Raw genomic sequence first — 12,388 nt, forward strand, 5'->3', positions numbered from 1 at the left:
ACCATGTGGGGATCTAGCTCATTGGTTTCAATTAAACTATGCTGATTTACACCATGGGGATCTGGCCCATTGGTGTCAATGGAGCGACAACTTATTTACACCATGTGGGGATCTGGCCCATTGGTGTCAATGGAGCGACAGCTGGTTTACTCCAGCTGGGGATTTGGCCCTATGTCATCAGAGTAGAAACTTATTTTCAGGCCGTCACCAACCAATCATTCTCCTCTTACATTTCTATAACGCCGTTCGGCTAGAAGGAGCCCAAGGCATGAGCCAAACGGACACAGGGATCTGCTACCAAAATGCAGCTGGTACTGGGGTGACATGCGGCAGCTGCTTTACCAGCACACTGGAACACCACAGAAAAGGCCAGGAAGTGAGCATGCAGCATGTTAAATATTGTTAATTTTTGGCTTTTGCTCATGGCAAAAAAAAGTTCAAATCATTGCCCCGTTTTACAGACAGTGAAACCAAGACACAGAGGCCCCAGTTCAGCCCTGTGCGGGTGCTGAGCCTAATAAAGGAGAGAGTTATTTAAAAAGGCCGGGAGCCTGCATGCCAGCTTGGTTCTAGGTGTAGATTAGAGCACTGACTCTCACCCATGGTCCAAGCGGCCTGAGCACAGAACATCCCAGCTAGGCTCCTTCCCTCCTCCAGCCTGCGCCTTCCAATTCCCAGGCCAGCCCTGAAATGCCTTTGTCCTGCCCTCTACAAAGACCCAGTCCCTGCCTCAAGGAGCTTCCAACCCAAGCAACATAGGGAGGAGGACGGATGCAGGAGAGGGGGACAATCACTCCCCCAAGCTTTCTGATGTAAACCGCAAGTAGCAGGGGGAAGGCAAACCCAGATGTCTTCAGAGGGAGCTTCCAGCACCCGGTAAAGGTGACACCAGAGAGGGAGGCGTTGCCCAGGGAGCCAGCCTTAGACATTAGAGAGGGTGAGGCAAGCAATTCCACCACCAGCAAGCAAGCCGTGTCGAGGGTGACCAGACGTCCCGATAAAATCGGGACTGTCCCGATTTTTAGTTCTTTGTCCCACGTCCCGACTGATGCCAGTTGTCCCGATATTGCGGCTTTTGTTTCTGTTTTTTTGCTTCCCCCATGTGTCCCAATATTTTGTCCGTTTCATCTGGTCACCCTAGCCATGCCGCCTGTCTCGTCGGCACTTTGGCACTGCCTGGCTGGCTGACATCATTTCATTTTTCTGTGGTCGTGGCTGTCAACACGCTGAGGGGGGTCTTGCCCCCCAAACTGGATTTCCTGGCACCCTTTCACCGCCTCATCGGAGGAGCCTGCTAGCCGGATGTGGGTTTCCATGACAGGCTGAGGCCTTGTGCACTCTGGGAATTTGCAATGGTGACAGCCACTAAAGAATAGTTCTGAGGAGACAGGGCAAGCGACAATTTACCCTGGTCAGCACAGGTATTGCCAGACTGGCTCAGCCCGTCTAGCTTAGTCTGCTGTCTCCGACAGGCCCACACCAGATGCTTCAGAGGAAGGTGTAAGAACCTTAGCGCATGTGGAATAATCTGCCAACCACATTAAATCTCATCCTGGTCTCTAATAATTAGTGTTTGGCATAAGCCCCGAAGCATGAGTTTTAATATCCCTACCAATATTTTTCTTCTCATTATGTCAATTCTGGATATTCTTGCTAGCCATATAAATGTCCAGTCCCTCTTTGAATCTTGCTAAATTCTTGGTCTTAATGACTTCCAGTAGCAGAGAGTTCCGCAGGCTAATTCAAGCAGCGCTAAACTGCATTAGTGGCAATTGCAGCTTAACCCATCTACACTAGAGGTTTGCTCTGGTGCAGCTGCACCTGTGGCGGAATCCCCTAGTTAGGAAAAGGCCCCAGTTGAACAGAGAGGGCCATTGCTCCCCAGAGATCACCTAATAAAGAAAAAAAAGAAATGAAACGAAAACCGGCAGAAAAGTCTTCCCTGGTAAGCCCCCTTCTTTTAGCTGTAGCTCACCAATGTAGCTCATTCTAGGTGCACTGGGTCTGTACCAGCACTCTCGCTTAGACTGCCTTTCAGCCAAAAGCTTTACAAAGGTGGATATTGTTATCCCCATTTTACATATGGGGAAACTGAGGCACAGAGACGCAACAAATCAGAAGTCAAGCCAGGAGCAGAACCCACAGACTCCGTCTCCAAGCCCCTGTACTAACATCACTAGACCACCCCCACCTTCTGGGGAAGGCAACCCACACCACAAGGCATAAGAAGACAAGTGATAAATGAGGGGCTTATTCTCACTATAAAAGGCTCTGTGCGGGCATGGGGTAACAAAGGGGCAGAGCTGCTGCAGAGGGTGCAAACCTCCCAGATGTCTAAAATAAGCCTGAGGTGTGGCCGCACGCCCGCTCCTTCGACATTGGCAGCGCTCTGCTAAGAGGAGCATTAACAGATCTGGAAAGAAGCCACCATCAAACCGATCAGATGAGCAGTATACGAAGAGCAGAAGGAGGAGTCATTGCTGCAGAGGGGTCAGGAAACGGAGCCGCAAAGAGGCTGCCCAGTACGCAACTTTGTTAGGCATTCATCTATCTGGCCTTCCAAATAAGATTGCCTGGTTCATATTCCAGTGACATTCTGGCCTAGCAAAGGTTTCTACCTCCTTCCACAGCTGATGTCCATCCTGCTGTTGCATTTAAGCACCTTCTCTGGCACTGCTGTCCCTTTGTACAGCGCTGTGTACATTTATTGTGATATATACACGAATAATAAGTGCTCAGCACACTCTCACTTCACCTTCTTTCTGAGCCCTGGCATTGATTGTGGGCATTAGTTACCACCTCTAAGGCTCAGGCTTTGACACATCATTCAATGATTTCCCTAGTAAAAGTCTGAGAGCCACATTAATTCTTTGTGATCTGTGTTAGTTCTGTTGTCACCACAGGATAACGGCCTGCAGGTATGTCATTGCTTGGGGGAACTGAGCAGATCTCACTTGACCCATATGCTTGAAGTTACATGATATAGCCACTAGATGGCTCTGTGAGTTGTGCAGAGTTCCAGGCAGCAGGTGGTCACTGGTAAATACGGGAGACAAAGCTGGAGTTCGAGCTGTGTGGAAGCTTGTTTGTGTGGCTCTAGCTACAGTTATTTTCTTTAATAAATGCCTCCTGTTCAAGACAGACTGTGATTCCATCTCCCATAGCTGAGTACAAAGAACACAGAGAGAAGAGAATGGCAACAGTGACTTAGTTACTGTATGTAGCACCTCTCACTCAGAAGGATCCAAGAGTGCTCTATAGACTGCACACAGGAATCTTTTCACCCAGCACAGAAATGCAGCCAGCTCTGGGGTGGCAGGCGATGGCTGTTTAACAATAGACTACCCGACAGGGTTAATGTATTGAACTGAAATTGCAGAGGGCATGCAGGTAGGCGGTGGCATTTGGACAAGACTGTAACCATCTCCTCTTTCACCCCCTAAATCCCCCATCACTCCCCTCTGCTCCACACAGGACACAGATGCCAACATCCATCGCTCTAGCCACAGCACCCCTCCATTTTCATGCTTCCCTCTGGCTACCCCTGTTTCACCACATTAAGATCAAGCATCTTTTCTTCCGCATCAAGGCCCTCCCAGCCTGATACTGTGTCGCCATCCCCACCTCTGCTCAACTATTGATGCCAGTTTCATCCGTCCCTATGGCGGCTTCTCAGCCAAACATCTCCAACGGCCATCCACAAGGAGCCATACGCCACCCCCCAGCCCTGCAGTACCAGGAACCTTCAAAGCTTTCAAGCCATTTCATAGCTCACAACAGGGCTTTAAATAACAGTTCCCCCCTGGTTTTCAATCGCTAGCAGCTACACTTGGCTCATATGCTACCCAGACATTCATCTGGTCACCTTGGGAAGAAACTGAAATATATTAAAAGACCAAAGGGCAAATCAGTGGAAATTTGGCAATGTTTCGGAGTGTTCCCAAGGCAGCTACGTGAGAAACGCTGGGGTCAAGTGCCAGGCAGAGAGCCAGGGTGGGACAAGAGAGAGGAAGAGCAGATAAAGCTTGGCCATCACTGTAAATGGCGGATCCACTTCTTCCTTAATAAATATTCCGGCATGTTCTTTGTGGGGCCTACACACCAGCCTTTCCATTGGGTGCTATATGAATGGGAACCATGGCGGCTAATGAACAGCTCGGAGATGTTTCACAGAGCACGGGGGGAGGAGTGTACAAACCCCACACTAGCTAAGAAGGGGACAATGGGAGCCTGTGGGTCCAAACAGCCCCACCCTGCTATACTGTGTCAGGCCTGGAGGCAGGAGCGGATAGGGCTGAACCCAGCCCAGTTGGAGGCTGATGGGGAAGGAGAGCAGACCCCTGGCGCTCCCTCAGTGAATGAAGACCAGGGGGCTCCAGGGAGCTGGACGGCTGGCCAACAGAGCCTCCCACAGGGAAGATTTGAGTTCTGTGCCAGGGCCATGCTTGGTGGCCATATGCAGGAGTGCTGCCTGTCAGGGCCTCGTGCAGCTGTAGGGAGGAGAGGGAGCCCAGGGAAGTGCCTGAGTGGAAGGGCTGGGCCCAGTCCAGGCTTGGGATGGATGAATGCCGCCCCCGCCTTCTTTGAATTTGGAATATTTGTTTTGGAACCTTGATACTCTGGCAGGGGTGGGACTCTGGCAGAGGGCTACAGCACCGGAACATATCAGTGGCTGCAGAGCACTGAAGACATGGAGGGAAACTGAGGCAGGGCAAACAGTGCCGTGGTGGCCACAAGAGGGAGCTGTAGAATCTTCTAATGTCTCTGCCACCTGACTTCCCTCTGTCCTGCCGCACAACGCCACCTCTGTGAGTCCAAGAGCCGCGCCTCTCTCTGGCACCATCTTCTTCTTCCTTATCATTGTTTGTGACGGTAGCGCCCAGAGACCCCCAGCTGAGACCGAGACCCCCGTGGTGCTAGGTGCTCTACAAACGCATAAGGAGAGACCGCGCCTGCCTTGAAGAGCTCCTAGACTATATCGCCAAGACAAAGGGTGGGTGCAAGCAAGCGCTCTCCGCATGTGCCAGATGGGGAACCGAGGCACAAAGAGCTGTAGTGACGGACCCAAAGTCACACCTAGGGTCTGGGGCAGAGCCCATGTGCCCTGAGCACCCAACCCACTGGCCTAATGCATGTCAACGGTATGAAGTACCACCATGCTGCGCCATGGCCTGAGCCCACTGATCTCAGTGGCCTTCGTTGTTTCATTGGAAAGCGGGGTGCGAGGCAAAGACAGCTGGAAGCGTTCAGCTAAACAAAGCCCAGGATCACTGGGGCAGGCAGCCTTTTCTAGGTCTTATCACAGTGTAGCCCAAACCCACTTTGCCTTAGGCAGCACGTTGCTACTGCAATACACTGATGTAAGTATGATTGTTACAAATATTACGAATAAATCAGGCGTAATCTCACTGAAGTCAGTGTAACCTGGGATGGGCGACTGAAGCCTCGTACCCCTCATCCTGCGTGGTTTGGAATAAACAGCAGTTTACAACCATTCACTGTATTTTCCACTGAATGCATCCGATGAAGTGAGCTGTAGCTCACGAAAGCTTATGCTCAAATCAATTGGTTAGTCTCTAAGGTGCCACAAGTCCTCCTTTTCTTTCTGCTCTGAGTGCGTGCCTTCCTGCCCTTCCCCCTGCTTGGAACAAACAGCCCAGGGCCAGAAACTAAAAACTAGGGTGGATCCAGAAAATCGGTTATTACAACAGACAGGCTGAGGTTAACTTGGTAACACTGCTGGGGGGATCTGTGGCTCCTCACTGGCTATCCTGAGCAGAGTCAGAGACCTGAGCAGATGCCTGGGGCTACAGAGTCAGAGACCTGAGCAGGCTGGGCAGATGCCTGGGGCTGCACAATGCAAATTGTTTTCTGGCCAGTGATTTCCTTCTGGGAATTTGTCATCCGAGTAAATGAACTGGGAAAGCCTCTGCATAGAGTCAGCTACAGGGTGGAAAGGGCCTCTCAGAAATCAAGGAATCAAGGTATAAATTCCACGCTACACAGGACTCCCAGCCCATCCAGTCTGCAAAGCTCGTCACCTCCGCAGGCTTAAATTCCGCGGTTGCCTGTCCCAATAACCAGCTCAGTATGGGCAAGGCCTGGGACAGGGCTGGGGGAGTGAGGCCCGGCTACTGGAAACAAGCCTGCCTGAGCTAATCTGCCAAACCAACTCAGACCTGAGTCAGCCACCCTACCGGATCTGCCAGGGCTTGAGGCTCAGCCTTGCAGGCAGCTTGGTGCACCTCTGCCCCCTAGTGGCCACAATCCTTCATCCTTTTTAACGGCTTCCCTGTTTCAGTAGGTTTGGAAAGGATCTTTTTATTCTTAGATTCATAAATTCTACAGCCAGAAGGGATCACTGTGATCACCTAGTCTGACCTCCTGTATAGCACAGGCCAGAGAACTGCACCACAATAATTCCTTCTGAAATAGGGGATACCTTTTTTTTTTTTTAAATCCAGTCTTGATTTTAAACTGGCCAGTGATGAGAATCCATCATGATCCTTGATAAATGGTTCCAATGGTTAACTATCATCACTTATTTCCAGTCTTATTTCCGGTCTGAATCTTTCTGGCTTCAGCTTCCAACTGCTAGATCTGGTTATATCTTTATCGGCTAGATTGAAGTTCCCCGTGTAGGTACATAAGCATATGGCCCATTCTTAGGTCTCTCTACTGAAAAGCATCCGTCGATCGACTTGAATGTGGCAGCACCTGTTTGATGAAGGAGAATAATTTTTAAGGACCCTCCTCTGAAGGAATTTTCAAGGATGTCATTTATACTTAAAAGCAAAAGCTGTCCCCTGCTTTTCATTGTTTAGATAATTCACCGTATGTGTCTTGTCTCCCTCACTAGAAGCAGGTCCACTAGAGTACAACAGCCTACTACTGCTGCCTGCTAATGGAGTTACTCCTAGTCCGCACTGTGGAGCTAAAGGTGCTGGGTTCTGACCCTAGTCATGCTACATTACCTTAGGTCAGCTCTGAGGCAACATTTCAACGCTTTGGGCAGAGAAGGGATCTGCATCTGAGCTATATTGTCTGGAAGCTCTCTCAGGGCAGCACCTGTGTCTTCCTCCATGGGTATGTCTTCACTAAAATTAGCCCCAGCCATTAGCACACAGGTTAGCCTAGTCTGGGTAGCAGCAGCCACACTGCAAAGCCCTACCAGGGTTCCTGGGTCCCCTCTAGGGCTGCACTCACCTGTGTGTGTTGCTACGGCTTCTGGGGGCACATCCCATAGTCCTTTGTGCCACAGTGAGCCGCGCTGCTCTGTGATTCTTTCCCAGTGGGAGAACTTGTGTGTCCTTCTGGGCACCCAGGGGGATGGTGGGAAGGCATTGCAGGCCTCCCAGCACTGTAGTGATTTAGCCTGCATCCAAAGGGGTGGATTACCAGTCCAAGCAAGCAGCACCTAAGCTCCAGCCTCTATCCCCACTGGGCCAGCTAGCCCAGGTTGACAGCACCACTCAACTCTGGTGAGTGCGTTGTGGATGTGGCTGGAAGGTGGAGGGCTGGAAAAACGCCTAGGTAAAAGCCTGAGCTAACTCTGCCATGAAGACACCCCCACAATTGCCTCAGGACCAAGAAGACTAAGGTCATGCAATGAAGGGCATATCACCACAGAGCCAGCCTAACTTGTACAGCTCCTGGTTAGCAGGAAGCAGCAAACTTCTCCTTTGCAGTCAGCTAAACATTGCTGTGTGTCTCGCAGCAGAGACGGATTCTGGTGTGATGAACATAAAGGCGATTCTTTACCGGGGCCGCCAGACATGGACGGACCCTCTGGTTCTCTCTGGCTCTCTATCTCCCAGGCTGAGGAGACCCGGCCCGTGGTGCTTAGGGGATGTCTACGCTGGAGCTGGAAGGTGTAATTTCCAGCTCGAGGAGACCGGATTGGAAAACAGAAGTGTAGCCACAGCAGCGGGAGGGACCAAGCTGCCCCAAGTACAATCGCGTCCCAGACCCTTAGTGGTGGCACACCGGCTATCCTTAAATCCTACTCCGGCGTGAGCAATCCTCCTTGCACTAGTTACTCTCTCCCCCTGGGCCTGGCAAGGGTGCTGAGCGCCAGCACGGGTGTGAGGAGAGGCTCCCTGCGGGCGCAGGGAAGGTCAGCGCTAGGTGTGGTCCCCTGCGTGGAAAGTGGTAGGTGAGTCTGAAGAACGCCCCCTCGCGCCCCAACGCACAAGGAGTTGGGCTGGGAAGGGGCGCGGCTGAGGCACCTAGCGCCCAGTCCATTCTCTCCAGCCGGGCCAGCATCTGCGGCCTGCTAAAATCCGCGTTTTCCTTTTTGTCGGCTGGCATTTCCCACTCTGCCTGCGGGAGCCCAACAGAGGCCTTTGGCGCTCGCCAGCGGAACTGTGGGAAAAAACCAAATGGCCACCCCCCCGAGGGTGAAACTTCCCCTGGGGGAGGCGAGTTCCTTGTCGTGCCTCTTCCACCCACAGCCCCCGCCCACACTCCACCCCTGCTCTGCCCCAGGCCCCCACCCGCCGCTGACTCGCCACTCACCTCTTCACACACACACCCCCCCCCGAGATCCCCCGACGATCACCTCCTCCCTCGCCCGCCTGCCGCTCGCCCCCCTGCCGCTTGCCTCCTCACCCCCGCACCGGGCCCTGTCCCCGCCTGCCACGAGACCCCCACCCCCACCTGCTGTGCAGCTGGCTTGCCGCTTGGGTCCTCACCCTGCTGCTGCCCCCCCGCCCCCGTGACACGCTCTCCCCTTTTCACCTTAAAGTACTAATAACATCCCCCAACAGGTATAGCTCGACTGCCAGATAGGGAGTGCGGTGTTTGCTGTGCAGAGGGAGACGAAACCCCAGGCTACCTGCGCCAACCTGACTCCTAATCTCTCCTAATCTGTCCTTGTCAGTGACAGCCTGCATTCTGCATTTAATCACCTTCCTTACACAGAATTCCCTGCCAGACTCGTTTACTTAAACTGGGGTTTGAATAAAACAACTAGATCAAGAAATAAACTCCCTGGCTATGTCAGCTCTTCCTTGAGCCAGGTCCGCAGTTACTTCTGCTGGTTACAGAGAATACCTGACGGGTCATTTGGAACCTGTGTTTAGCCCCAATAACACATTTTCCTACACTATAAAAGCCAGCTGAATGTGGCCAAAGGCCTTCTGGGTGTTGGCAAATGCCTGGTACAGTACATGGCTTCATTACCACTTTAGTGGCTCTTTAACAGTGTCAGGGCTCTCTGCTACTAGGTCTCTGGAAGGCTTTTTCACTGTGTAAAGTTACTCAGGGATCCCCTCCACTCGCCTCCTCACTCCCCCTGTCTGCCAGTGACTCCCCACTCGCATTCTCACAGGCACACCACCCCGCGCCCTGCGGGGAGGGAGGTGAGGAAAGACACTGTCAGCAGCTGCAGAGACCTCCGAGGGGGGAAGGGGATGGGGTGGAGGAGCGGAGAGGAGAGGAGAGGAGGGGAGGAAGACTCCAGGCAGCAGCAGCAACCCGTGGGAGCCTCGGGGAAGGATCAGAGCAGGGAGGGGAAGAGGCGAGGAGGCACCATGTCCCTGGTGTCGGGCGGCAGGGACTGCTGTGCTAGGGGAGGCAACGTCTCAATGCTTTTTTTGCCTCTGTTTTCACTAACAAGGTCAGCTCCCAGACTGCTGCACTGGGCATCACAAAATGGGGAAGAGGTGGCCAGCCCTCTGTGGAGATAGAGGTGGTTAGGGACTATTTAGAAAAGCTGGACATGCACAAGTCCATGGGGCCGGACAAGTTGCATCCGAGAGTGCTGAAGGAATTGGCGGCTGTGATTGCAGAGCCATTGGCCATTATCTTTGAAAACTCGTGGCGAACCGGGGAAGTCCCGGATGACTGGAAAAAGGCTAATGTAGTGCCAATCTTTAAAAAAGGAAAGAAGGAGGATCCTGGGAACTACAGGCCAGACAGCCTCACCTCAGTCCCTGGAAAAATCATGGAGCAGGTCCTCAAAGAATCAATCCTGAAGCACTTGCATGAGAGGAAAGTGATCAGGACCAGCCAGCATGGATTCACCAAGGGAAGGTCATGCCTGACTAATCTAATCGCCTTTTATGATGAGATTTTTGGTTCTGTGGATGAAGGGAAAGCAGTGGATGTATTGTTTCTTGACTTTAGCAAAGCTTTTGACACGGTCTCCCACAGTATTCTTGTCAGCAAGTTAAGGAAGTATGGGCTGGATGAATGCACTATAAGGTGGGTAGAAAGCTGGCTAGATTGTCGGGCTCAACGGGTAGTGATCAATGGCTCCATGTCTAGTTGGCAGCCGGTATCAAGTGGAGTGCCCCAAGGGTCGGTCCTGGGGCCGGTTTTGTTCAATATCTTCATAAATGATCTGGAGGATGGTGTGGATTGAACTCTCAGCAAATTTGCGGATGATACTAAACTGGGAGGAGTGGTAGAGGGATAGGAGTGGAGGGGAGGGATAGGATACAGAAGGACCTAGACAAATTGGAGGATTGGGCCAAAAGAAATCTGATGAGGTTCAATAAGGATAAGTGCAGGGTCCTGCACTTAGGACGGAAGAATCCAATGCACCGCTACAGACTAGGGACCGAATGGCTAGGCAGCAGTTCTGCAGAAAAGGACCTAGGGGTGACAGTGGACGAGAAGCTGGATATGAGTCAGCAGTGTGCCCTTGTTGCCAAGAAGGCCAATGGCATTTTGGGATGTATAAGTAGGGGCATAGCGAGCAGATCGAGGGACGTGATCGTTCCCCTCTATTCGACATTGGTGAGGCCTCATCTGGAGTACTGTGTCCAGTTTTGGGCCCCACACTACAAGAAGGATGTGGATAAATTGGAGAGAGTCCAGCGAAGGGCAACAAAAATGATTAGGGGTCTAGAACACATGACTTATGAGGAGAGGCTGAGGGAGCTGGGATTGTTTAGCCTGCAGAAGAGAAGAATGAGGGGGGATTTGATAGCTGCTTTCAACTACCTGAAAGGGGGTTCCAAAGAGGATGGCTCTAGACTGTTCTCAATGGTAGCAGATGACAGAACGAGGAGTAATGGTCTCAAGTTGCAGTGGGGGAGGTTTAGATTGGATATTAGGAAAACTTTTTCACTATGAGGGTGGTGAAACACTGGAATGCGTTACCTAGGGAGGTGGTAGAATCTCCTTCCTTAGAGGTTTTTAAGGTCAGGCTTGACAAAGCCCTGGCTGGGATGATTTAACTGGGAATTGGTCCTGCTTCGAGCAGGGGGTTGGACTAGATGACCTTCAGGGGTCCCTTCCAACCCTGATATTCTATGATTCTATGATTCTATGCCTATTATACCCGCTGCCCATGCCGCCACTATGGAGCTCACGTGGCCCCTGGCTAACGCTCTCGGCTTTGGGCTCTCTGATCTGGAATTTCTCAGGAGAAAGTCACATCCAGGCTTAATTCCTTCGTGATGGTGGCCCAAAGAGCGTTCAAGATAAGGTTGTGATCAGCGTACGTTACAAATCAGGGTTTCTGTCAGAACATGTAAGATTCATAGAGTCTAAGCCCAGAAGGGACTGTTGTGATCATCTAGTCTGACCTCCTGTGTAACAGGCCATAGATTTTTACCCAGTGATTTCTGCATCAAGCTCTACAACTTGTGGTTGAATTAGACTCAGTGTGCATCTGTTAGAAAGACTTGAGTTAAAATCTTTAAGTGATGCAAATCCACCAGAGCCCTTGGTAAATTGTTCCACTGGTTAATTACCCACCTTGCTAACCTGCATCTTCTTTCCAGTTTGTAAGGTAAATTTGCACGTGGGTATTGTCATTACTGGAAAATATAACTGGACGGGAACAATTACACAAGCTATCTTACATGGGCAGTCCTTGTCTTTGTCATGCTTAGGGGTTTTTTGAATTGTTGTTCTTGTATATATTGGGCCAGACCCTCAACTGTTGTAAATTATTGTAGTCCTGTTAATACCAGAGGCGATGTATATAATGGTTCTATTTACTAGTCATTGCAGCAACTGTTAGCTAAAGATTTTTGTGGTGCATTTCTTTAACTTATGATCATCAAAACCGCTCCTTGAATTCTGCCTAACATTAGCTATAAAAGTTGACTGAAATGACCCTGCACTGTGCCTGCCTTTTGTTTTGTTATGGAGTGGAAGGAACACTTCTTAGGTATGCTAAATCTTAGCATCTTAGGTATGTTAAATCATCCACTTAGGAAATAAACAAACTGTGTAAAATTTCCGGGCCAGTCTCCATATCATTATGGTGGCTCTTGCTTTATTATGAAGCACGCAGCAAGTTACCTTGGAGCAGACACAATTCAAAAACTGTGAAGAATTTTTCCAACCCAAGAAAACCCTGTACAAAGTTTAGTTTCCCAGCTTGCCCAGTGCTCGGCTGAGATCAGCACGTGGCTGAATAGAAGGCGCT

At 51.0% G+C, this 12,388-nt stretch overlaps 1 protein-coding gene across 1 annotated transcript in view; it reads right to left on the reverse strand.

Annotated features, from left to right (window-relative positions):
• Positions 1-6,343: 6,343 nt before the first annotated feature.
• Positions 6,344-12,388, reverse strand: part of ASB13 (ankyrin repeat and SOCS box containing 13) — a 31,486-nt gene continuing 25,441 nt past the window's right edge. The window contains exon 6 of the mRNA XM_073328889.1: positions 6,344-6,717. Within this exon, the coding sequence (XP_073184990.1) occupies positions 6,620-6,717 (98 nt within the window). The 3' untranslated portion in view covers positions 6,344-6,619. The remainder of the gene's footprint in view (positions 6,718-12,388) is intronic.

This window comes from Lepidochelys kempii, chromosome 1 (assembly GCF_965140265.1).
Source record: "Lepidochelys kempii isolate rLepKem1 chromosome 1, rLepKem1.hap2, whole genome shotgun sequence".
Classification (NCBI taxonomy): domain Eukaryota; kingdom Metazoa; phylum Chordata; order Testudines; family Cheloniidae; genus Lepidochelys; species Lepidochelys kempii.